Here is a 23324-nt window from a genome sequence, read left to right as displayed (position 1 = left end):
AACATTAATTGCTTTTATCTTATCTTGTGCTGATAAGCCAAATATGTAATTAAGGGTCTTGGTGGAGATTCCTGATTTCAGATAGGTTGAAATGGACTAACTCTTAGGACTCCCCAGTTTCTTTAATGCACATAAACTTAGAGGAGTGCATTCCTTGAAAGTGCGTGTGAGCACAGAGGATGGAACACAGAGCAGATGGGGGCTTGGAGATCAAGAAGAAGCTGTTGTCACAGTCTAAAAGGAGGGTCAGGGGCAGCTTCCAGAATTCTGCATCCGTCTCTCTAGTGGCTCTCCGCCCAGGCCAGAGTCAGAATGTCCTGTGGAGCCTCAGAGAAACCCTGCACATGTCCCTGCTCACCCTGGACCGGCCGGGTGGGGACACCCAGCACACACGGTGACCGGGAGCCCAGCACCGACTCACCTGCGGGCTGTGGCACGTGGGTGTCTCGATCCTGGAGGGTCTTTTCCCCTTCTGGAAGCCGAGGCTAGCTAAGGCCATCGGGGCGGTGCTGGGCAGGCTTACTGGTTGAGGCTTTGAGCTAGCAGAGGGCACCGGCTGGGGAGGGAGCTGTCGGTGCCCTCGTGGCTGGTGCGTGTCCCGCGCAGCGGCTTCCTAGCACGAGGAGCTGTCGGGGATGCGCCGGCCTCTGCGCGGCGCCTCACCCTTCTGTCCCCGTCAGAGCCCATTCAGTCCCGCTGCGCAGTCCTCCGCTACACGAAGCTGAGTGACGCCCAGGTCCTCGCCCGGCTGCTGACAGTGCTGGAGCAGGAGAAGGTGCCCTACACCGACGACGGCCTGGAAGCTGTCATCTTCACGGCGCAGGGGGACATGCGGCAGGTGCGTGCCGTCGGGGCCCCTCGGCGCCCGCCTCCTGGGCCGCGTGCGCCTCGTTCTGGGTGGGGGGAGGCTGCGCAGAGACCATGGACCCCGCTCCCTGGGGCCTTGGGCTGGCCGAGGACAGACCCGGGAGGAGGGGGCTCCGCTTGGACTCGGGGGGTGGGGGTGGGGTGCTCAGGACTGAAAATCGCCCCCAACGCGCACTTGATTCTCCACAGGCGCTGAACAACGTGCAGTCGACTTTCTCGGGGTTCGGCTTTATTAACAGCGAGAACGTGTTCAAGGTACAGGAGCCGTTGGGGCCCCTGCGCCCCGCGCAGAATTGGGAGGGTCTCGGGAGCGCCCCCGCGCGTGGGGAAGTGGAAGTGCTCGCGCGCCCCAAAGGACCTCACGCCGTGCCGCACCCCAGGGCTCTCCGATCCGGTGGCAGAGGACGCAGGCTCCCCGCTGCCCCCTCCTCGGGATGGTCCCACTGCTGGGAGGCAGGAGGGGACGCTGAGCCCCTGCTCCCTGCCTCCCACACCCACCAAGCTGAAGGACGAAGTTTCCCACTCTCCCACATTGGCCAAGGCTTTTTCTTCTGGGAACGCTTTTGAAAAGGGGCTGCCCCATCCTAACAACTTGGCTCTTTTGGAGGCCAGTTAGTTTCCCCCTTATTTGGGGGTAAAAACTGGGTAGGGCTGTCCATGCGTTCAGACCATAGCTGTTTCTTAGCAAGTTTGTTTGGGTAAAGAAAGCTGTGTGGAAAGCCTGTTTCGGCCCTGGTGGTGACTGTGTTTTCAGGGACACTCCAGGAACTTGCTTAGTTTCCTCTGGATAGTTCAGGCTCTGAGCCATCCTGGAGCAGACCTTCCAGGGCTCTGGAAAGCAGGATTTCGGGGGGAAGTTAACTGAGCTGGGAAGAGAAGTTCTAGGGCACTTGGGGCTGTGGGAAAGAGCAGAAGGCTCCTTCAGAAGTTGTAAACGTGGTTGGGGGCGCCTGGGTGGCTCAGTAGAGTGCTGACTCTTGATCTCAGGTCTTGATAGGGTTGTGAGTTCGAGCCCAGCGTCGGGCATGGACACTACTTAAAAAAAAGAAGAAGTCGAAGTTTTAAATGTGGGTCCCGGGGCGGAGGGTGGAGCGCGGACTCCAGTGGAGGGAGGGGCCGGGGGGGCAGCCCCAGGCTCGGGGACACCTGTTCCTCTTCATGCTGACATGCTGGGGTCGGGGGGAGTCTGTCCCTGGAAAGCCAGTTTCTATTCCAGGTGGGAGGCTGGTCGAGTTCGTAAGTGGATTGTGAGTGGTTCTGGGCAAGCGGTCCTCCGAGTGTGGGGCTAACAGCTTTTCAGAGGACAAGAGATTCCCGTGGGCCCTTGTTCACTCCGCTCGTGCTTGGGCAATCTGTAACCACGGTGTCCAAACTTCCTCCCCAGTGAGGAAGGTTGACACCACACTCTGGTGACGCATTTGGTAGTGAGAGGGGCGTTCCCAAACCTGGTTCTGTTTGCCGGGGAATTCTATGGGAAAAGCCCGCTGAGCGGTTGGTTACGCTGGTATGTCGGGGCTCCTCCTCAGGTGGGCCCCCTCAGCTGCTGACAGGCCTCTCTTTCCGGTTTGCTCAGGTCTGCGACGAGCCCCACCCCTTGCTGGTGAAGGAGATGATCCAGCACTGCGTGAACGCCAACATCGATGACGCCTACAAGGTTTGCATCCCTCCTCCTCCCTGACTCGGGGGGAGACTTTGCTTCTTCGACAGTGCAGAGGGGGTCTGTCTGTGTGCTGGGGACTTCGCTCACATGCACTGCTCCCCTCGATTCTTGCTTGGAATGAGGCCAGGAGCTAGGTACACACCAGAGGAAGAAACGGATTCCGGGAGGCTGGATTCCTTGGTCTGAATCACACTGCTGACAAGCACTCAACCTGCAATTCAGAGTCATGTCCTTGTCCTATAATTATATCCTCCACAAGGGAACTTGGTCCACCCAAGAGCTGAGGAAAGACCAGCCCAACTCCTTACGTTTCCATGATGCCATCTGTGTCTGCCAAGGGACACTTTGCCCTCCGTCCCCCTGAGGAACATGGGAATGGCGTTCAGGGACCCAGTGGTCCCTGGTCATCTGGGAGAAGCAGGACCCAGGGCTTCCAGCTTCGTTATGGAGCCTGGTCCCATGTGCACATTCCAGGGGGCATCATCACAGTTCAGGTGACCCTCAGGTCCACAAGGGTGGCAATGGTATGATTTAAGGCCACTGGCCTGGTCCCAGCCAGTTTCCCTCCCCCTGCTCCCACCAAACTAGGCCGGAAGTGGACTGGGTTTAGGGCAGGGCCAGATGTAACTCAAAACCAAAGGGCGAGGCGGGGAGACCAAGGCAGAGACCCAGACACAGGGCCCAAAGGTAGCCTTCAGATTTAGGGATACAGAGCTTCCATGCCCCCTGTATCCGCCCCGAGATGCTATGGCAAAGGCAAAACAGCTGACCCCAGACCCCGCCGTCTGAGTGGGCTGGGTGGGATTGGAACTGGGGCCTCTGGTTGAGACCCGGCAGGAGGCTGAGAGGACTCTGCTCGGTGGAGATCTGGTGGAGGCTAGGCCTGCAGGGGGGCCTCTTCCCCTTGGGTGCTCACTGGCATGATTAATACAGTTTTTTTAGGAGCCTTGGATAAAGACACTACATGGGTGTCATAGGAGACCATGCAAAACATTTTAAAGATTTTGTTTTTATTTATGAGAGAGAGAGAGAAAGAGGGTGCGAGCGGGCAGGGGGAAGAGCAGAGGGAGAGGGACAAGCAGACTCCGCGCTGAGCTCAGAGCCTGACACGGGGCTTGATCTCAGAACCCTGAGATCATGATCTGAGCCAAAACCCAGAGTCTGGCGCTTAACCGACTGCGCCCCCCCAGGTGCCCCTTACCACGCAGTACATTTTAAAACATTTGCGATGTTGGGGCGCTTGACTGGCTCAGCCCGTAGCGCATGTGACTCTTAATCTCAGGAGCCTGAGTTCAAGCACCACATTGGGCATGGAGCCTGCTGTAGTAAAAAAAATTAAAAAAAAAAAAAAGAATAGGGCGCCTGGGTGGCTCAGATGGTTAAGCGTCTGCCTTCGGCTCAGGTCATGATCCCAGGGGCCTGAGATCGAGCCCCGCATCGGGTTCCCTGATCCGTGGGGAGCCGGCTTCTCTCTCTGCCTCTCTCTCTCTCTCTCTGTCTCTCATGAATAGATAAATAAAATCTTTAAAAAAAAAAAAAAGAATAAATAAAAAAATAAAACATTTGTGATGTCATCTCTCCCTGTTGGGAAACTCCAGTGACCCCCAGGCAGGCTGGATGGCTGGGTCACCAAGGGTGATCTGTCTGCTCCCTGCTGTGTGACAGACCCAAGACTGGTGTGGCTTCAACCTCGTCCCCGCTCCACCCTCCACCCCCCCCATACCCTTGTCACCCAGTGTATCTTCCTCTGTCTAGATTCTCGCTCACCTGTGGCATCTTGGCTATTCGCCGGAAGACATCATTGGCAACATTTTTCGAGTGTGTAAAACCTTCCAAATGGCAGAGTACTTGAAACTGGAGTTTATCAAGGTCAGTGAGGGTATAACAATGCCTCTCCTGGGGAGCATGGGCCACACTGCGGTCTCTTCGTGTGGCTCCCAGGCCTGGCCCCCGGAAGGTGCTCAGCGAGTGTCCCACCGCCGGATCGTCCTGGGGTGGGAGTTGGTTTCAGCCTGTTCTGCCAGTCAGCGGCCTGGAGTTCCTCAGGGTGGCTCTCTTCACTCAAGATTTGTTTGCTTGTTTACCCTTAAGTTCAGGTTAATTGAGGTATAATCTACAGAGAGTAAAATGCACCTCTCAGGTGCCTTCTGTTGACTGGTGTTCAGTCTTGTCAAGGTCGGAACAGCTCTATAATTCCCCCGCCCCCTAAATGCATGTGCCCCTTGGTAGTCGGTCAGCTCCTCCCCCAGCAGCCAGAAACCACCGCTTTGTTTTCTCTTTGGGGGGACACAATTTTCCGGAAGGTTGTCCTATGGACATGACAGCGGAATCAAGGAGAAGGTAGCCTTTTGAGTCCGCCTAGCTTAACGCACTTCAGCTTTGTTCATGCTGTCGCATCTGTTAGTGGGTCGTTCCTCTTCTTTGCCAAGCAGCGAACCACGGTTTGTGTGTTCACCACCTGAAGGACGCCGGGGGGGGGTGGGGGTCTCGGTTTTGGTGACGATTAGTGAGACCACTATAAACATTTGCGCATGCGAATCGGTGTGAACGTAAGTTTTTATTTTTCTCGGGCAACTTCCCAGGAGGTAGGATTGCTTGTTCTAATGGTCAGGGTATGTTTAACTTTATAAGAAACTGCCAAACCGATTTCTGAAGCAGCTGTAGATTGTGCATTTCTCCCAGCAGTGTGTGAGCATTCCAGATGCCCCCCCAAGCCTAGCCAGCACTTGCAATGTTCGGTTGATTCTTTTTTTTTTTTAGATTTTATTAGAGAGAGAGTCGGGGGGAGGGGCAGGGCAGAGGGAGAGGGAATCTCAAGCAGGCTCCATGCCCAGTGCAGAGCCTGATGCGGGGCTCGATCTCACAACCCTGGGAACACGACCTGAGCGGAAACCAAGAGGTGGACGCTCAACATACAGAGCCACCCCGGGCGTCCCCTCAGTTGATTCTGTTAAAGCCATTCTAATAGGTGTGTCGTAGCATCTTCTCCTGGCTTTAACATGCATTTCCCAACAGCTGACGGCGTCGGGCACTTTCGCATGTGTCGATTTGCCATCCATTATCTTTAACGAAGCATCTGTTCATATCTACCGATTTCTTAATTGGGTCATTTTCTTCTTACTGAGTTTTGAGACTTACTTATATACCCTGGCTTCAGGTCCTCTATCAGACATGTGTTTTATAAGTATTTTAATATTTTCTCCAAGCCTGGCTTTTTGTTCTTTTTTGTTGTTGTTGTTATTTTCTTAACAGTACCTTATAGGGAAATAGCCAAATAGACTGAACTCTAAACACAACTCATGACAACTTAGAGTTCCTTTTCCAGCTGAAGTTTGAGTTCATTGCGTCCACTTTAAGTAAACTGCTAGTTTAAGTTAAAAAACATAAAGTCCTCCCTCACTTACTCTTTTTTTAAAGATTTTATTTATTTATTTGACAGAGAGACACACAGTGAGAGAGGGAAGACAAGCAGGGGGAGTGGGAGAGGGAGAAGCAGGCTTCCCCTGAGCAGGGAACCCGATGCGGGGCTCAATCCCAGGACCCTGGGCTCGTGACCTGAGCCGAAGGCAGACCTTAACCGATTGAGCCACCCCAGCGCCCCCCTCCCTCACTTATTAACCAGCTTGACATGTGCTTTGCTTTTCAGGAAATCGGATACACGCATATGAAGATAGCAGAAGGCGTGAACTCCCTCCTGCAGATGGCAGGGCTCCTGGCCAGGCTGTGTCAGAAGACAATGGCCCCAGTGGCCAGCTAGGGGGGGAGAACTCGTTGCTCGGGGTGACAGGGGTCCTGAGAGTCCTCGTCCAGGAGAGACAGGAGTCAGCGCCTTCTGATTTGGAAAAAAGGCCACCCTCGACCGGCATGGGGACACACCTTCCCCTGACACGACCGTGGTCTTCACGCCGCTCCCACATGTGTCTGCAGTCAGCTTCAGCCTCACGGACATGGTGGCAGGGTGACAGGGCCCCAGAGAACCTCAGGGCTTGGCACCCGATCTGGGCACGTGTGGCATCTTAGTTAATAAAAACGCTGTACGGTTTGGTCGGCGCTAAGGTGGCGTCGCCAGGCCACAAGGAAAGCCAGCGTCCCGTCTCTGAGTGTCCCCAGCATCCGACAAGTAGAACAGGTGATGGGGATAGTAGACCGATGAAGCTGATCTCAGTGCTTCTAGAAGCCTGGAGGACAGTTCCATGGGGTAAGGGATGGAGAACAGCCTGGGACAGTAAGGACTTCAGAGAGGACCGGCAGGAGTCACCTGCCGGGGACAGTGGTGTGACGCCTGCCCACTGACCGGCCTTTTCTGTACAACTGCGTATGCGTGTTGCTTTAGAATTCCCCAGTGAATTTTCTATTACTTTGTACGATCGTTCCTCCCCCACAAGGTACTATTTTTTCCCCATTTTCTTAAATTATAAAAAAGTATCAGTGTACATAAAAGAAAGAGTAGGGCGCACCTGGGTGGCTCAGTCAGGTGAGCATCCAACTCTTGGTTTCGGCTCAGGTCATGATCTCAGGGTCCTGGGATCGAGCCCCGCATCGTGCTCCCTGCTCAGTGGGAAGCCTGCTTCTCCCTCTGCCTCTCCCCCTGCTCATGCTCGCTCACTCTCTCCCTCTCTCTCCAATAAATAAAATCTCTTAAAAAAAGAGGGGGGGGGGAGAAAAAAAGTTAAGGTCCTCAAAAACGGCAATGTGAGGTTTTAAAAAACATTTTAACATATTTCCTCAATCTTATTCTTCATCTGGAGCCTCATGATCGTGGTGAGGTTTGCAGGGGAGGACCAGGGCCCAGAGGCGTGTGTCTGCCACACACCCCAGAACCGTGTTGGCAGGACTCCTCCCGCCTGGAGCCCCCACCACAGCCCCACCGCGCCCCGCTCCGTCTCTGAGCCTGAGGTCGGGACTCCCGGGGCTGAAGGAACAAGCGGCCAGCAGCTGTGTTCTGGTTTTCCTTCTCATTTCCTAACTGATGGCATTAACTTGGACAGTTAGTGTGGCATCCTGGAAAGTGTGGACTCCAGGACCAGGTTCCTGTCCCCAGCTCTCTCTCTCTTCTGTCTCTGTCCCTCTCTCTTGGGGCCTCAGGGTCTTTTCCCATTAAGCAAGAGGCTTGACTTCCACTCCCTTGGAAGGTTTTGCATGAAGCAAGAAAAACAGACATGAGAATTGCTAGTCTTAGGAAATGCTTTATTGAGATGTCTCAGTTGAAGGAAACATCTTGCCTCTCCGTCTGTGGCTTTTCTGGCTCAGAAGGTCCCTTTGGGCCCCTGGGCTTCCCATGACACAGCTGTGTCTCTGCTCAGTCAGCTCAGCCGAGTCCAGTCCTGGGGCTGGGGAGGATGTGGGGACGACAGAGGGGCGCCACTCAGCCACTCCTTGCTGCTCCTTCTCCAGAAACAGGGTGTGCTCTGCCCGCAGCAGACGTTCCCACTGAAGGGCACCCGGGTGTCCCGTAGCCTCATCTCTTCCAAGTGAACTGAGGCCCGAAGAATGGAGCACGGGGGCTCCCCCTCTCTGCTGAAATGATGTGTAATCCTCACAGGAGACGAGATAGACGAGACTCTGTACCCGGAGACGCAGATTATTAAATATGGTTCCACCTATATAAATTAACTGTACAAGTTTATGGATCAGGAAAAAGATCCCAGCAATTGACGTTAGTAAGCAATTTGGAACCTGAGTCCAAAGCAAAAAGGCACAGGAATACCAGCGACACACAATGTTTTCAGACGTGGGGACGGGGGTGCAGCTTGCCCTGACCCTCGGGCATCGGATCAGGTCAGAAGCCATGCTGCCCTCAGCCTTGGGCTCCTGCAGAAGCCAGGCCGGGGCCTGATGTCCCGTGTAACTGTCCTTACCCCGGCCGGTCCCCACGGCCGGCCGGACGGTCCTCCGGACGCCTCGGTGCATCTCCCAGGGGTAACTATGGCGGGTGTCGAGGTTGGGCAGCTCCGGAGAGAGAAGTGACCCCCGGGGGAGGCAGGATATAGCCCTCAGCCTGGTGGTTCCCTGGTGGTTTCTGCCACCCCACCTTCCAGCTCAAAACCCTGCACAACCCCTCCGGCTCCTGCCCCATGTCTCTGCTCCCCTCTGAAGTGGAACTTCTGGAATGTTCTCTACTCCCTGTCTTGGGACTCCTGTGTTCTGAATACAAGCAGGCCTTCTCCCCACCACCATCGAGTCTCATCAGTGCCCACCAGTGCCCACCAGTGCCCGGTGCATCTCCGCCTGCCTGGCGCCTGCTCACACCCTCCCCAAGTACCTTTCTCGGGCCCAGGACACTGCCCTTTGCCGCTTCGCCTCCCAGCCTCGGGCCTCAGTGCTGGCCCCTCTTCTCGGCCTCACTCCCCGGGGGCTGACAGTTGTCACTCTCAATGACGACGCCCCGCGTCTGTCTCCAGCCTGGCCTCGCCCTCAGTCCAGGCTCAGCTGTCTAGCTGCCCACTTCATATTTCTCCCCACGCGCGCAGCTCGAGCCGAACACGTCCAGAAATAAGCTGGCCTGCCCACAGGGCCTGCTCTGCCCACAGCCTCACACCTCGGCTGGGGACAGTGACATCCTCTTGTTGCTCGGCCAAAAAACCTGCAGCCCCTCAGCTCCTCTCTACCTGGCCCCCCAACATCCAGTGCATCAATGAGTCCTGTGCGCGCCACCTTCAAAACCAACTCCCAATTCGGACATAACGGGTAAATACAGAACATTCCATCCCACACAACAGAATACACATTCTTTTCAAGTACACATGGAACATCCTTCAGAACAGACCACATGTCAGGCCACCAAACAGCCTCAATAAACGTAAGAAGACTGAAATCATACCATACATCCTTTCCAACCGCAGGGGTACGAAACTAGAAATCACAAGAAAAATGGAAAAATGCAGACACGTGGAGGTTAACCAACACGATATTAAACAACCAATGGGTCAACAAAGAAATCAAAGAAAAAATTTCAAAAAATACACAGAGACGGGGCGCCTGGCTGGCTCAGTCGGGATAGCGTGCGACTCTTGATCTTGGGGTCGTGAGTTCGAGCCCCACGTTGGGTGTAGAGATTACTTAGAAATAAATAAACTTAAAAAAAAATCTAAGACCAAACAAAACCCTATTCATGTTGGCCTCCACCCCGAGCCAAGAAGTCACCTTTTCCCTGGATTCTCATTGGTCTCTGTGCATCCCTTTCTGCCCCCTGAATTCATTTCCCTCCTCAGCAGCCAGGGATCCCGTTCCCAGGCTCCCAGGCTCCCAGGCCCCCAGGCTGCGCCCCCTCCCATCTCAGAAAACCCAGGGGTCGCTGCGTGGCTGCCCCCTCCCCTGTTGTCAGACCCTCTGGGCACGCTTCTGCCCCCCTGCGCGTCCTTCCCCCCCCCCACCGCGGGCCGGGGAGGGAGCACCCCCAGCTGCCCTGGGCAGCCCAGCCTCGTGGTCCGCGGCCTCCTCCCCGCGGGCTTGTCTCCACAGGGCTTATCACCCGCTCACATGCTGCCTGTCCTTCCTGCCCTTTCTCAGCCCACAGCCATCCGTGTCATCACTCTCACCAGAGTGATGTCCTGAACAATCAGGGATTTGGGTGGATTTCTTTCTTTTCTAAGATTTTATTTTTAAGTCATCTCTATACCCCACGTGGGGCTCGAACTTGCAACCCTGAGATCAAGAGTCACATGCTCTGGGCACCCATGGGTGGATTTCGTTTATTGCTGGGTCCCCAGCACCTAAGGCTGACTTGCCCCCAACAGGGGCCCAGTAGATGTTGGGGAGTGCGTGAGCGGTGGGCTCAGGCTTCTACGGCCTCTCCTGCTGTGGGGCCCTCACAGCCCAGGAGCCGCCTGCCCGCCTGCTCCGATCGGGACTTCAGAGGGCCTTCGAGAACCCACTGGGGTCAGTCCTGTCTCCCCGTGGCACAGCCTGGGCCTCAACAGCTGACTCTAAGTGGGGCCTGGGATAGGAGGCTGAGCGCTCTGTGCGTTTGGGGGCCCGAGCTGGTGCACGGGAGCACTCAGCCCCATACTGGCCGGCGCAGTGGGTGCTGCAGACTCGGTCCAGCCGCGACCCTCATGGGCGCCATCCTCTACCTCCCAGTCCCACCCCCGTCCCTGTGTCCTGCACGTGCTGTGTCCCATTTGCTCCATTTTGCAGGTGAGGAAATGGTCCCAGAAGGTTGAGCCACTTGCTCGAGGTTGCAGAGAGGCACCCGGAGCCTACCCCTTCACCCCACAACTCACCAGCCTCCCCGGCCTGACACCCCCAACAGTCGCCTGAGACCCTTGTGTCTGCCGTGGAGCTGTGACCTCACCAGGCCTGCCGTGGCGTTGGGGGCAGGACGGCTCAGGAGCTCAGTCCCAACACCCTACAGAGCCACCCATTTCAGCACCCATGGGTGCTACTCCTTGACCCCCCACTGGGGCTCCCGTGTGGCTCCTCCAGCCCCGTTTTTCCCTTGGGATGGGGCCCCCCAGGTCTGTGAGGTCCAGAACCCTGGGCTGAGACAGCTGTACCTTCCTTCCAGATCCTTCCTAGGCTTCTGTGGCTGCCACATTCTGATTCACGTAATCGGGGTCCTCGCTGTCCTCGTCTGGGCTGCCTGCCAGGGACAGAGGCTCTTCCCTCGGGACTCGCTCTGCGGACCAGCGGGCAGATGGGCAGATGGTGGGCAGACGGTTCATGTGGACACACCCACACCTGTTCCCCCAGCCAGAGGCTCGGGCCCAGGCCCCCGGACGCCACAAAACAGCCTGCAGGAAACGCTACACGGAACACTGTGCCGGTCCCCATCTCTGGGGTTTGCCAGAGATTTCTGCCCCGGGGGCGGCTGAGTGGGCGTCCTGGTCCTGGCACGGTTCCAGGCCGCTGTGGCCACTGATGGGCCAGAGGCGTCACTGTGAAGTCAGCTGCAAGGGCTGCAGGGGCGCCTGTGCCCCCCCGACTGTCCCTCCCTCCCCCCGCACTGCCCGATCCTCCCAGGCCAGGCCCTCCGCAGCCTGCTGAAGCTGACCACCCGGGAACCCCTGCTCTCCGGCCACGCACCCACGGCCCTCCTGGACTCCCGCCACTGCCGGATGGATGCCGAGTTCTGGTAATCCTCGGATCCCTCGTCACCTGCAGGGAGACACCGGGAAGGTGGCAGCCGCCGCGGCTAGTCCTCAGGCCCCCTGCATGCTCACTAAGGCCGGGACCCCCGGGGCCTCGTCCAGGTACTCGAGCAAACGGTGAACCTTCGGGCTTCGAGGCAGGGGGTGCCTTTGAGCGGCATGGGCGGGCCTGGCCGAGGAGGCCTCTCCGCCCAGTTCCCGGGGCTGGCGGCCTCACCTGACTCGGGGTCCTTCGGCTTGCAGATGAGCACGTTCTCGTACGAATTGGCATCATCATTATCGTCATCTGCCAGGGAGGGGGTGAGGGTCAGGTTGGTGGGGGACCCTGCCTGGCGGACCCGGCTCTTCCTCCCTCCCTCCCTCCGTCCTGCCTTCCCTCGTCAGGTGACCTGTCCTGCCAAGCCCCCAGCCCTCTGGGTCCCCCACAGGGTCTCCAAACATTCTCCTGGACAAGATTCTTAGTGGACGCTGGCCTGGCTCCAGCTCCTTCATGGTCCTCCGAGGTCACCCCAAATGCACTGGGGAGGTGAGATGTGGGGATAGGCTTGCAATCAGGGAATTGGATAGTTGGAAGGAGGGAGGCCCATTGCTATCGGGCAACGAGGGGGGGGAGAGCCGCTGGGGGCCGAGGAGAGACGGGAAGCAGGCCTAGGCTGGTCCTAAAGCCGTACCTTCGGGCAGGGCAGGGTGGGCCTAGGCTGGATGTGGCCCTAGCAGAGCCTGGCACCCCCTCATCGCCCCTGTGAGCTGAGCTCTAACCGCGGCCCCACCCCGCAGCCTTCTGTGTCAAAGGGGCTCCAAGACATGAGGGTCCCTCCCATATTCAGCAGGGGCAGGGGGGAAGAAGAGGCCCCCTCTCTCTGCCTGCCATGCGCCCCAACCCCCAGCCCAGCGTGGCCTCCCCAGACCTCTCAGCAGGCCCGGCCCATCCTCGGTCCTCAGTTTCTTCTTCTGTAAAGCCAAGGTGTTAAGGGCCCAAGATCCCAGCCTCCTCAGAGCCTACAGGGCTCAGCGTCTGTCAGCAAGGTTGCCCGGCCCAGGCCCTTCCTCTGAGGTCCCACATGTACTCATTAGTGGCTGCCCAGCCCTGAGGGGGGCCTGCGTGACCAGGGGCTCAGCCTCCCCCGTTGCCCCTGGCCCCAGGTCCCCTTCTAGTTCCCTCACTTCTGTGGCCCACACCCCCTCCCCTCCCTGCCTCCCACACATCCCTTCCCTACTCTGGTCCCCCACCACCAGCCTCCCCCGGCTCCCCAACTCCGCCACCCATCCAAACCTAGGCCCAGCCTCCCCCTCCTCTACGGCCTTGGCCTTCTGCAGCTCGCCCCTTCCTCCCCTCCTCCTCCTGCATCTCACCTTCCCTGGGCTTTTGGATCTGCCCCCAGTTGTAATACTCCATGGTGATGGGGTCTCTGGCAAGAAAGCACAGACCCAGAGCGGTTGCTGGGCAGGCCGGGGCTCGGGGTGGGGGCATCGTGGGGGACACGGATGACAGGGCTGCTCCAGCCATCACCCCCCGCCCCCACCCTGTTCTTCCCTGGTCCCTCTGTCCCTCTTCCCTGGGCCCCTAAGCCACCCAGCCTGGCTCCAGCCATCCTGACTTGTGACTCTGGGCAAGTCCCCATCTTCCCTGGGCCTCGGTTTACCCATCTGTGAGACATCCTTGAGGGCCCTTCCTCCCTTATCTCTGGGTGATGCAGACAAGCCCTCCCTAGAGCAGGGCCACGTCCCTGTCCCCACAAAGCCATGGCCAGCTGAGAGGAAGTGATGCTACTGAGCACCTGCCCGGGCCAGTGGGTTCTAGGGCCGGAAGCTTTCATAAAGGGGGAAGCCCGGCGGGGGTGGGTGGGGGAGGGGAGGAGGTGCCGGCCCTGCAGAAGGCCACTCACATGTAGGCTGCATCAGATCCGGATCTGGATCCATGTCTGCTCCCTGCAGGAGGAGGCGAGGATTAGGCCCGAGCACTGGGCCCTGGGCCCCACCGCAGCCCACCTCCCAGGATCCCACCCACCTTTGCTGAAGTTCTGGTACCTGGAGGACTCAGAATCTGGAAGAAAGGCCGGGCTCATTGCTTCCTCCTGCCCCTGCCCCCCCCTCCCCAAGGGAAGGGCCTTCAAGGACCCAGGTGTCTCCTACCTTCCCACCTTGACACCTGCTCTCCATCCCCTCCCCCGCTAGGCCAACCCAGGGGCCTCCTGGCCCAGCTCCCCTGGCCCCCCAGGCCTCCCCTGCACAGGTACTGTCCCACCAGGTATTCACCTGTCTCAGTCCCACCTCACCCCTGACCCCATCCCTGTGTCTGGGGGCCACTCACCCTCGAGGCTGGGGGAGAACCTCAGCAGCTTGTCCTTCCTGCAGGAAAGGGGGAAGGGAGGGGCTGAGAGGGGCCGGATGGGGAAAGGCCTTGGGGTTTCTGAACCACAGTCCCACAGCCCTACAGCCCCCTCGTGGGGCCCTCACAATCCAGCTCTGGGGCTCTGAGGTCCAAGGTCTTGGCCTGAGCTCAGCCAGGTGGGGCCCCCGGGGCTCTCCTTCCCATGGCCTCCTATGGGGCTGTTGACCCCTCCGGGCCTCGGATGGGGGGCTTGTCCCTACCTTGTTGGCGCCACGTCGGAGTCTGTGTCCACCAGGGGCCCTGGCCAGGCCTGTCTGACCACTGCAAAGGACAAGGGGCTGTTGGCTGGGCCTCCAGTGCTGTCCCCCCACTCCACCAGATCGGGCCTGGCCACAGTCCCCATATGGACACCCCCAACCCCGAGCCCAGTCCCTGGACCCTTCGGTTCGGGGACTCACAGGAATAGGTCCGGGCCACTGCAAAGTTCTGTTGATTCTCTTCCCTGGGAAAACATGGAGCTGCGCTGAGCCAGGGCCTAGCCTCCCACAGCCCAAGGGACAGAGAGGAGAGACGGACAGACAGGGCCGAGGAACAGAGAGCGGAGGGACAGACCAGGGCGAGAGTGAGGAGCCGCCACCCCTCTGGGCCTCAGATCCAGGGCTCCCCCTTTCTCTGAACTGCCCTCCAGGCACCCACCCTTCTCACGTGGCCCCGAGCTGGAGCCTCCACGGCCTCCCCAGGAACCCCGGAGATGGTCCGGAAGGTCTGTGGGCAGGGCTGGGGAGGTGGCCCTCAGATTCTGAGGTGAGGGTCGGGCGGCTCTTCAGGGACTTCAACTAGAGGGTACCTTCAACCCCTCTTGAGACGTCCAAACACACCATCTACTCCCAAGTAACTGGCAAGGTAACTTCAAGGCTTAGCAGACACAGCAAGGTACCTGGCCATGTGCGGCGTTCCCTTCTTCCTCTGAAATGGACTTTTATTTAGGCCCATCTAAAAGACTGTATTTTCCAGCCTCCCTTGTGCCTGAGTTGGCCATGTGATTAAGCTCTAGTCAATGAAATGCCAGCCAAGACTGTTGGGACTTCAGGAAAACTCCTTTAGAGGAGACACTGCCAACAGGGGTGCACCCTTTTTGTCCCTGTCCTTCATTCTTACTACTGCCTGGAACACAGAGATGAGGGCTGGAGCTCTAGCTGCCATTATGGATCATGAAGTTCCCTTGAGGATGGAAGCCAATGCTAAAGATGGTAGAGCAGATTAGCTAAACATTTAAAGCCTTTTGGGTCCCTCCTCTGGACCAGAAGGGGTACCTGGCCCAGCCTTCCAGGAGCTCCCGGGGAGGAGCGGCTGGAGGGGTCAGGGTGACCTGATTTAGGAAGGATGCCTTTAATGCATGGGCAGGACTGAACCCAAGTGAAGTGGGGAGAACCCAAGTCTCCCCTCCCACCTCCTCCTGCCCAGGCCCAACTTCCCACTTCCCACTATGCGGCAGTTTCACTTCTGGCTCAAACAGCTTATGTTTCTAACATCAATCAGAGGCCCAGAGTGGGCAGGCACTGAGAGAGGAGGGGAGAGAGGAGGAGATACTGGGGAGGCCTGCCTCGGGGCAGAGGCGTTGGGGGGGCACCAGGGGAGCCCAGCCCCCTCACCCCTGGTGGAGGCTGTGGGCGGGTCATCCAGAGGACCAAGTGGCCAGAAAAGCCCGGCCCCAGCGGTGAGCATGGATGGGGACATTCTATTTTCATATTTCATTGTGGTTTTTCAGTTGCAAAAGGAAATGAGAAAGGGTGTGTGTGCGTTTGTACGTGAGTTCCTTCCCCAGGCAGGCACACATAGGGGTGAGGAGAGGAGTGCACGCCTGAGCAAGAGGGGGGGAGGCGAGTGGGTGTGAGCCGGCGTGCTGGCCCGTGCGTGCGCATGTGTGCACGCACGTCTGAGGGGCCCCCGGGCGCTCCGTCGGTCACTTTCCTGCTCAGCGCAAGGACACCAGTGGCCGCCCCCCTCCCTCCCCGGGTTGTCCTTGGGCCACACCGTGGTCTGCAGCGTCCCGCACGGCTGACCCTCCCAGGGCTCATACATAGAGCAGCTCGCCTGCCCCCGAGGTGCCTGGAGCTCCATCCTGCCGGATCCAGCTGCTCGGCCTGGGGTCAGTGACCCCCCAACCCCATTTCCTCTCTACCCCTACTTCCCTGGGCCCTTAGGACAAAGGTCATGGGCTCTCCCCACAGTCAAGACTCTCCTCCCTCCTCACCCAGCTCATGCCTCTCAAGATACGCCCACACGTGCCACCTCGTCTCCAGAATAAAGTGTCCGCCCCAGTCCTGCGGGGGACCGCCCACCCTGTTCTCTCTCTGGAATGTCCCCTTTTGCCTTCTTTCTCTCTTAACATCCTCCCCATCTCCTCCATCAGGCCTTCCCTACCCCCCAAGGACATGCCCACATCCTCCTGGAGGAGCTCTGTTAGCATTTTCCAGGGGAGACTTGAGCATGGCTCACGTTTTGCTTTGTGCCCAGTCTTTGTTCCCCACATTGCCCGGGAGGGCAGAACTCTCTGTCAACCCCCAGCACCAGCACGGTGGGCTCCCCTGGGCGGGGGGCAGAGGGAGGATATCTGGAGATGCAGGGAGGCACGCTGGAAAGTGGCACCCCCTCCCCCCAAAGCCCTCCTGGACCAGGTCGGGGAAGCGCATGGAGAGCCCCAAGGGTCCCTCCCTCCCTGGACTGCTTGGGACCCACTAGAGCCCAGTGTGGAGGAGGTGGGAGTGAGGGGTGAGGGAAGGGGTGCGTGGACACACGAGGGGACGCCCATGTGGATGCCCACAGTCAGGGCACACGAAATCACGGGGCTGGGGACACCGAGGCACTCACAGGCTCCTCTGCTCATAGATCTTCTCGGACTTCTTCACGGCTGCAAGAACAAGACTGGATTAGCAAGCATCCCCAAGCCGGGCTGGGAACTGAGATCCAAGGTCCCCCTCCTCTTGTCTCCCCTGTGCCCTGGGCAGGCCTCAGATGGGACGTGGGGACCGGACCGCCAATCCCTGTGGGCCACCTCTCATGGACAGGGTGCTTGCTCACCACCTATTAGGAGAGCAGAGTGTGGAGAAGGTGGATGCTGCAGGCAGCACAGCAGCCCCCCCACCCCCGTTTTTCCAGAACATTCCCCTGCCCCAGCAAAACCAAAGCCCCACGGTGAGCCAGACCCACTGTCTTCAGGGGTGGTTTAGGGGCTTCTTCCCTGCCTTGTGAAACTTCTCCGACCGCCCTTGGACCGCAACCAGGGCTGGGGACCCCGCCCCTGTCCCCGAGCACCCCCCTACCTGGGCGGGAGCAGCGCACGCACAGGCCGGCCACAGTCCCCAGCAGCAGCAGCAGGGCCACCCCGGGCCACAGCAGCTCGCTCTCCACATTCATGTCCGCTCCTGGCCACGCGCCCTGCAGCGCTGCAATGTAGGACCCCCTGTGACCAGCCCTCTGGAGTCCCCCCCCGAGCCCCACACTGTCAGGTGTCTGTCGCCCCCGTCTCCTGACAGCCCCGCAGTGGAGCCCAGACCACGGGAGCACCACCTCCCCTCCCTGTCCGAGGACCGGGTCAGGCTGCAGCCAGCCCTGCTCCCCCATCTGACCCCAGATCCACACCCTGGGCCCCCAGGGCCATCCCCCACACTTGGTAAGTGCTAGAAGGTTCTGGGGACCCACCAGACAGCACCATGTGTACGTGTCCCAAACATGCCTTTGCTTAATCCACACAACCACCCACGGGGGGCGGGGGGAGGATGGGAGCCTCTCCCAACATTTCACAAACACAGAAACTGAGGCTGGGGATCCCAGCTGCGAAGCAGAAAGACAGGATTCAAACTCTGGCCTCTGGACCCTAACTCTGGCTCACCTGTTGCCTCCTGTAAACCCAGCTTTGCTCCCTGAGCTCAGTCCTCGGCCCCTTCCAGAGGAGCCCCGGCTGCCCCCACGCACCCCAGGGTGCCTCTTATCCATGGGCCCCCTGGGGGAGCTGGGAGTGGGATTTCCGTTCTTTCTTTCTTTTTTTCTTCAAAAATATTTTATTTATTTGTCAGAGAGAGAGAGAGCACAAGCAGGGGGAATGGCAGGCAGAGGGAGAAGTAGGCTTCCCACCGAGCAAGGAGCCCGATGCGGGGCTCGATCCCAGGACCCTGGGATCACGACCTGAGCTGAAGGCAGATGCTTAACCGACTGAGCCACCCAGGCGCCCCGGGGTTTCCATTCTTTAAACACCGAGGGGTTCCTGAGGGCCTACGGGGGAGAAGGGTACTCTGGGCGGAGACCTGGTGGGCTGCCCAGGGCTGGTGGAGGTGGGATGTGCTGGGAGGGGGGACTCTGTGGTGTGAGGAGGCTCCGAACCCCGCCTGGCACTGGGCCACTGCTGGGTCAGTGACTGGTCCCTGCGGTGGAGCATGCTGTGATGTCCAGTCTTTGGCAAAGCCACAGGCAGCCACACACCAGGGCCTGGGCGGGGGACAAGTACAACCCTCTTGAGGGGGCTTCCGAGGAGGATCACGGCAACTAGAGAGACTCAGTCTCCTGGCGTGGCTGGGGACACAGCTGAGGGCTACAGTGGGGTCTCCGAGGGGGCCCCTGCCCACACCCCTGAGCATCCCCTCTGTGCATGTTGTTTTTCCCGGCTCGGCCACCTGGGAGGAGGGCTTCTCCCCATTTTACAGCTGGGGAAGGCGAGGCTCAGGGAGAAGCTGAGCTCTGTACTGCCCAGCTCCTGTTTTGGGCTCCCCCAAGGCCTCAGCTGCACCCAGCTGTCCCCCTCACCTCTCCGAGCTTCCCGAACCCTCACGGCACAAATGACAAGGAGCCTCTGAGCAACCCTGAGCCTCCATCGGGGCTGTCCTGGAGAAGCCGCCTCTCCTTCCCCAAACACCAAGTGAGTCAGTGGAAATCTCTTGATGGGATGGCCCTGTCACCCCAGGAGGGCGTCCGTGGGGAGCCCCCTGCTCTTGGGGCCTGGGCCCTGCCCTTCCAGCCTGCACAGTCTCCTCCTTCTGCCCTCTCTGCTGTGCCTCTAGCCCAGCCCAAGGCCACTTCAGGCTGTGTGGGGTTGGAAGCACCAGGTCCTGGAGGGAGGACTCCTGCCCGTGCCTCAGGGTGTGTTGGCCTCAGTCTTCTCATCTGTAAAATGGGCATCAACCCGGTGCCTTCCTCAAAGAACTACTGGCCGATGAGAAGCAGCCTGGCTCAGTGTCCGGGCTTCCCGGAGAGAAACCTGCTAGGGCTCGTATTTCTGGCCGGCTGGTTTGGAGAACTCGCTTGTGCTCCAGAGGCCTGGCACTTGAGGCCCCAGGACCTGGCCTGCCGACCCTTGCAGCTGTCCCGGGGAAGGGCGGCCCTCCATCCCAGGGGATCCTGGCCACCAGAGAGCCCTCTTGCTTCCTGGTCCCCCATGCTCTCCTGGGTCAAGCAGCACAGTCGGGGTGCCCCCAGCCCCGGTCCACCATATCTGCCTGGCACTGGGGGAGGGCGGGGGACGAGAACGCCGAGTGGGCCTCCGCTGTTGAAGCCTGGCATTGCTGGCCTTCCGTAGCCCCTCGGAAATGGGGAAATAAGGACACTCATCCCTCGGGTTTGTCATGAGGCCTAGCATTGAGATGATGCATGAAGGTGGGGGAGACACAGTTGCATGACTACCGTGACTTGCCATCTCAGGGTCCCTGTGGAAGGGGAAGGGGCAGCCTTTTGGGGGTGGGGGGGCCAGCAGCGGACAGCGTGGAGCAACCTTACCAGGGCCTCCCTGCCTGGTGCCCAGGGTACGCGAGCCTGAGCCTCCCTCCACCGCCCTACCGCCCCGCGTGCCAGGCCCTCGTGCCGGGACCTCCAGGGCGGGCTGGGATCCGCCTCAGCCCCTCAGTTGTCACAGACACGCCAAGTGTCATGTGGGAGATGCCAGGGAGGAGAGCGAGGCCCCGAGAGGCGGGTACTTGTCCAAGTTCATCCAACTAGCCACAGAGCCAGGATCCCCAAGCTCAGGCTGGGCTGATCCCCAAGGCCCTCCCTGCTCTTTGACTCCTGTTTTATATTACCTTTTTAAGAACCATGAAATATTTTTTAAAAGAGAGATCAATTTGAGGAACAGGCCGGCGGCTGCCCCTAGACTGACTACATCTGCACTCTGGCCGGGCTTTCCCTGCCAGGATCTGAGGGCAGGCGGAAGAGGGTTGGGGGAGGAGGCTGAGCCCCCAGGAGACGCAGGCCCAGCGGCCCCCGGAGGGCCCCAAGGGGCAGGCAGGGCTGGGTGGGGTGGGGAGGCGAGGAGGCCACAGGCCGAGGTGCTGCAGGCCAAAATAGCACAAAGGGAAGTGCGCAGTTTTCAGATGAACAAAGTTTGCACCAGCCTGGCGGGGGGGAAGGCCCTCGGGGCTCGGCTGGGCAAGCCGGAAAGGCCCTGGGAGACCCTCCTGCCCAATCTCCCAGCCGGCCTCTGGCCCTACATGGGGAAACGGAGGCCTCCCAGGGCCACAGGGCAGGCTATGGGGTAGGAACGAGAGGTTGGGTCCGAGCCCTGCGGAGGCTTTATCTGCTGGGCTCTGCTCTGGTGCCCGTTCCGTTTTCCCGTGTCATCTTGGCCTTCAGATAAGGCCGACCCAGGGGCCTCTATGGAGGATCCTAATGCTCAGGTGGCCAGTGAGGGGGCCTGGGCAGCCCTGGTCCTGGGGCAGCGGTGGGGAATGGTGACGGCCAGGGTCAAGGAGCTCCCCAGCAGAGAGCTGGTGGGCCAGGCTGGGGCCTGGGTGGGGGGTGGCGGGCGGGCTGCTTCGGCCTGGCCTGGCCTGGCCTGGGGGCAGGCCCTGGGCACCCTTGCCCGGAGAGTCTCACCCATCCTCCCGTAGCCTAGTGGCAGGGATGTTACAGTCCCATTTCACAGATGAAGAAACCAAGGCCCGTGGGTCTGGCCCCTCACCGGTCTCTGGAAGCAATGAGCCCACCCTGGAGGCTTCCCCAGGCCTGTGAAGGCTGGGCAGGGGAAGACGACGGTGGGAAAGCGCCGGAGCCCCAGAAACAGGCTGCCCTCTGAGTGCCGCAGGGTCCGGGGAGAGGGCTCCCTAGCCAGGGGCATCAGGGCGGGACTGGGGCCCAGCGAGGGAGAGCCAGCTGGCCTGGCATCTTCCCGGCCCCCCAGCCAGGGCCACCCCCCCCAACCTGAGCCCTCCTGTGGGCCCAGCAGGGCCATTCCCACCCCCGGTGGGAGGCAGCCTTAGGACCCCCTGCGCTGGGCCGGGCTTACCTGAGAGTCGGGGGCTCCTCACTGCGGCCACCTCATCCTGAGCCCGCACACCTGCCCGAGCCGACGCCACCGCCACCGAGACTGGCGGGCAGCAGGCGAGGCGGCGGGCTTCCTGTCAGCCCCCGAATCAGCCCTCGCACATCCGCTGCTCAGCCGGACCGGCCCTGCCGCGAACAGCCGGGGACGCTCGTAGAGACAGGGAGAGGCACTGAGCGACAGACACGAACACAGGCTCGGAGAGGCCAGAGACACGGACGGACACACACTGCATACATGCACGTGACCCCAAGTCACACAAAGAGGAAGAGACACACAGAGGAACGGGGAGCAAGAGAACGAAGTCGGGTGCTCACACGGACACACACACACGGGCAGCCTGCGGTGGGGGGGCAGGAAGACATGGAGAGACACACACGCACACCCAGGGAGGGAGAGGACCAGAGACAGACAGACACACACACACACAGAGGGAGAGGCTGAGTCACAGACAGACACACTCACAGACATCCGTGCGCGCTCCCACGGAACACGGGGCAGAGGGATGTGGGCAGGTGCGCGCCGGGGCAGGCCGAACAAGGAAGCAGGACGGGGAGCAAGGTGAAGGGCAGAAGGGGGAACGATCTACGAGCCATGGTTCCCCCCTGCCCCCCTCCCCCTCAGTTCCCAGAGGCCCCCTCCCGCAGCTGTTGCTCCTACTCTCACCAGCTCCTGGGGGGGGCCCATAAACATACGGGTGCTTCCGTGCCTCCTGTTACTGGGCATTAAGTGACTGGCCCAAGGCCATCAAACTCCTGGTGGCACCTCCACTCCCAGGAGACTCCAGGGAAACCCCCATCAGTCTGGCATTTCAGAACCTGGGCTTCCTGGTCCCAGGGGCCCCTCTGGGCAGGAGACTGGATTTCTCTTTCAGCCCCAGGGGCCCCTCTGGGCCGGAGGACTGGGTTTCTCTTTCAGCCTGTCTGGGGTGGCCAGGGCTGAGACAGGAGGCCCAGCCCCGAAGGCACAGTGGGCCAGGGCTGCCCGCGGCTGCCACCCCGTGGGGAAGAAGGGTAGCGCGCCCAGCCGGGCCTTGATGTCGGAGATCCTGTGGGCCTTGCCGCCAGGAGCTGGTCCCCATCCCCAGGCACGGTCAAGCTGTCTGACTCCCAGACCTGGGCCTGTGTGGACACCACCACACTCCCTTGGGCTGGGCAATGCTGCATTCAATTCCCTTGGTAACTGGCCCCTTGGATGTCACTTACACAGGTGAGAAGACTGGAGGCCCATGGAAGCTATGCTGGATTTGAACCCAAAGTCTCCAGTCTGTTGTCTTCCCAGCACCCACAGGGAGGTCGGTGGGTGCGCACCAGCAGCCCTCCTTGCTGGGACCACCTGCCTGACCCCCACTCGCACGACCGGGCCGGGCCGGGGTTGGTGTCCGTTGATCCCTGGACTGTGCACCTGCCCTGGGGTTTCCAGCAGGCAGAGACCGACAGAGTCTCCCCCCGCCCGATGGGAAGGAGCTGTCCTACACCTGGCTTCTGTCTTGGGCCTTGGCAATGGCAGAAGTGACCTCCGACCATTGGCGAAGTCTCCAGGTCAATCCGCAGCGGGACCTAGGAGCCCTCAGACCCTCTCTGAGCCCATTTCCCATCTGCAATAATGGGGGTTGGTCAACCCAAGGACCCTTTTTGTACTTGAGTGTGAAAAAAGGATGCCGTCCCCCTTGCAGGCAATTTTCAAAGTCCTCCAAGGTTCTATTTTATTTATAAACCATTGGGTTGTGACTCAGAAAATAAGCTTTGAAAAACTACACAGTTCATGTCCAGTTGCGTCAATTCTAGTGCACTTAAGGTTAAAAAAAACTTTTTTTTTATAATTCAACAATTTTTGTGTATTACAAGTTTCTCATGACCATTTAAACCACTTTTAAGTGTGTGATTCAGTAGCATTACATTCACAACACTGTACAACCATCACCACGATCCATCCCCAAACCTTCATCATCACTCCAGACACCTGGCTTTTTTCAGTTCACTGAGTGCGTGCTGTGTGCACATCTGTGACCCAATGAAGATACCCAGGTAACAGTGCGACAGCTCTAAAAACAATTCCAAGCTGAGAATCTTC

The 23324-nt window shown here is 59.5% G+C and overlaps 2 protein-coding genes across 6 annotated transcripts in view; one reads left to right on the top strand and one right to left on the bottom strand.

Moving 5' to 3' along the window:
- Positions 1-6608, top strand: part of RFC2 (replication factor C subunit 2) — a 17266-nt gene extending 10658 nt beyond the window's left edge. Inside the window, exons 7-11 of the mRNA XM_006746108.3 lie at positions 681-838; positions 1057-1122; positions 2441-2521; positions 4283-4396; positions 6174-6608. Of these exons, the coding sequence (XP_006746171.3) occupies positions 681-838; positions 1057-1122; positions 2441-2521; positions 4283-4396; positions 6174-6284 (530 nt within the window). The 3' untranslated portion in view covers positions 6285-6608. The remainder of the gene's footprint in view (positions 1-680; positions 839-1056; positions 1123-2440; positions 2522-4282; positions 4397-6173) is intronic.
- A 1089-nt stretch (positions 6609-7697) lies between these two features.
- Positions 7698-21858, bottom strand: LAT2 (linker for activation of T cells family member 2). 5 transcript variants are annotated; one of them, XR_014145247.1, is made up of 15 exons: positions 21216-21853; positions 17651-17782; positions 17272-17394; positions 16820-16859; positions 14407-14450; positions 14209-14269; positions 13928-13965; positions 13625-13660; positions 13503-13545; positions 12970-13025; positions 11834-11902; positions 11552-11623; positions 11023-11144; positions 8386-9379; positions 7698-8089 (listed from the first exon to the last, which is right to left on the bottom strand). XR_014145247.1 is itself a non-coding variant. In XM_081819590.1 (14 exons), the coding sequence occupies exons 2-13, from the start codon at positions 17661-17663 to the stop codon at positions 11041-11043; spliced, it is 699 nt and encodes a 232-aa protein (XP_081675716.1). In that variant the 5' UTR covers positions 17664-17782; positions 21216-21838; the 3' UTR covers positions 7698-8089; positions 11023-11040. The 5 variants fall into 5 exon arrangements, 4 of the variants coding, with proteins under 4 accessions (XP_081675716.1, XP_081675718.1, XP_081675717.1 ...); XM_081819590.1 differs by lacking the exon at positions 8386-9379 and having other exon boundaries at positions 21216-21838; XM_081819592.1 differs by lacking the exons at positions 8386-9379; positions 11552-11623 and having other exon boundaries at positions 21216-21858.
- Positions 21859-23324: the final 1466 nt, after the last annotated feature.

This window comes from Leptonychotes weddellii, chromosome 5 (assembly GCF_054177405.1).
Source record: "Leptonychotes weddellii isolate Sample4059 chromosome 5, ASM5417740v2, whole genome shotgun sequence".
NCBI lineage: Eukaryota > Metazoa > Chordata > Mammalia > Carnivora > Phocidae > Leptonychotes > Leptonychotes weddellii.
The sequence above is the reverse complement of the archived record's forward strand: the minus strand, read 5'-3'. Positions and strand labels throughout refer to the sequence as shown.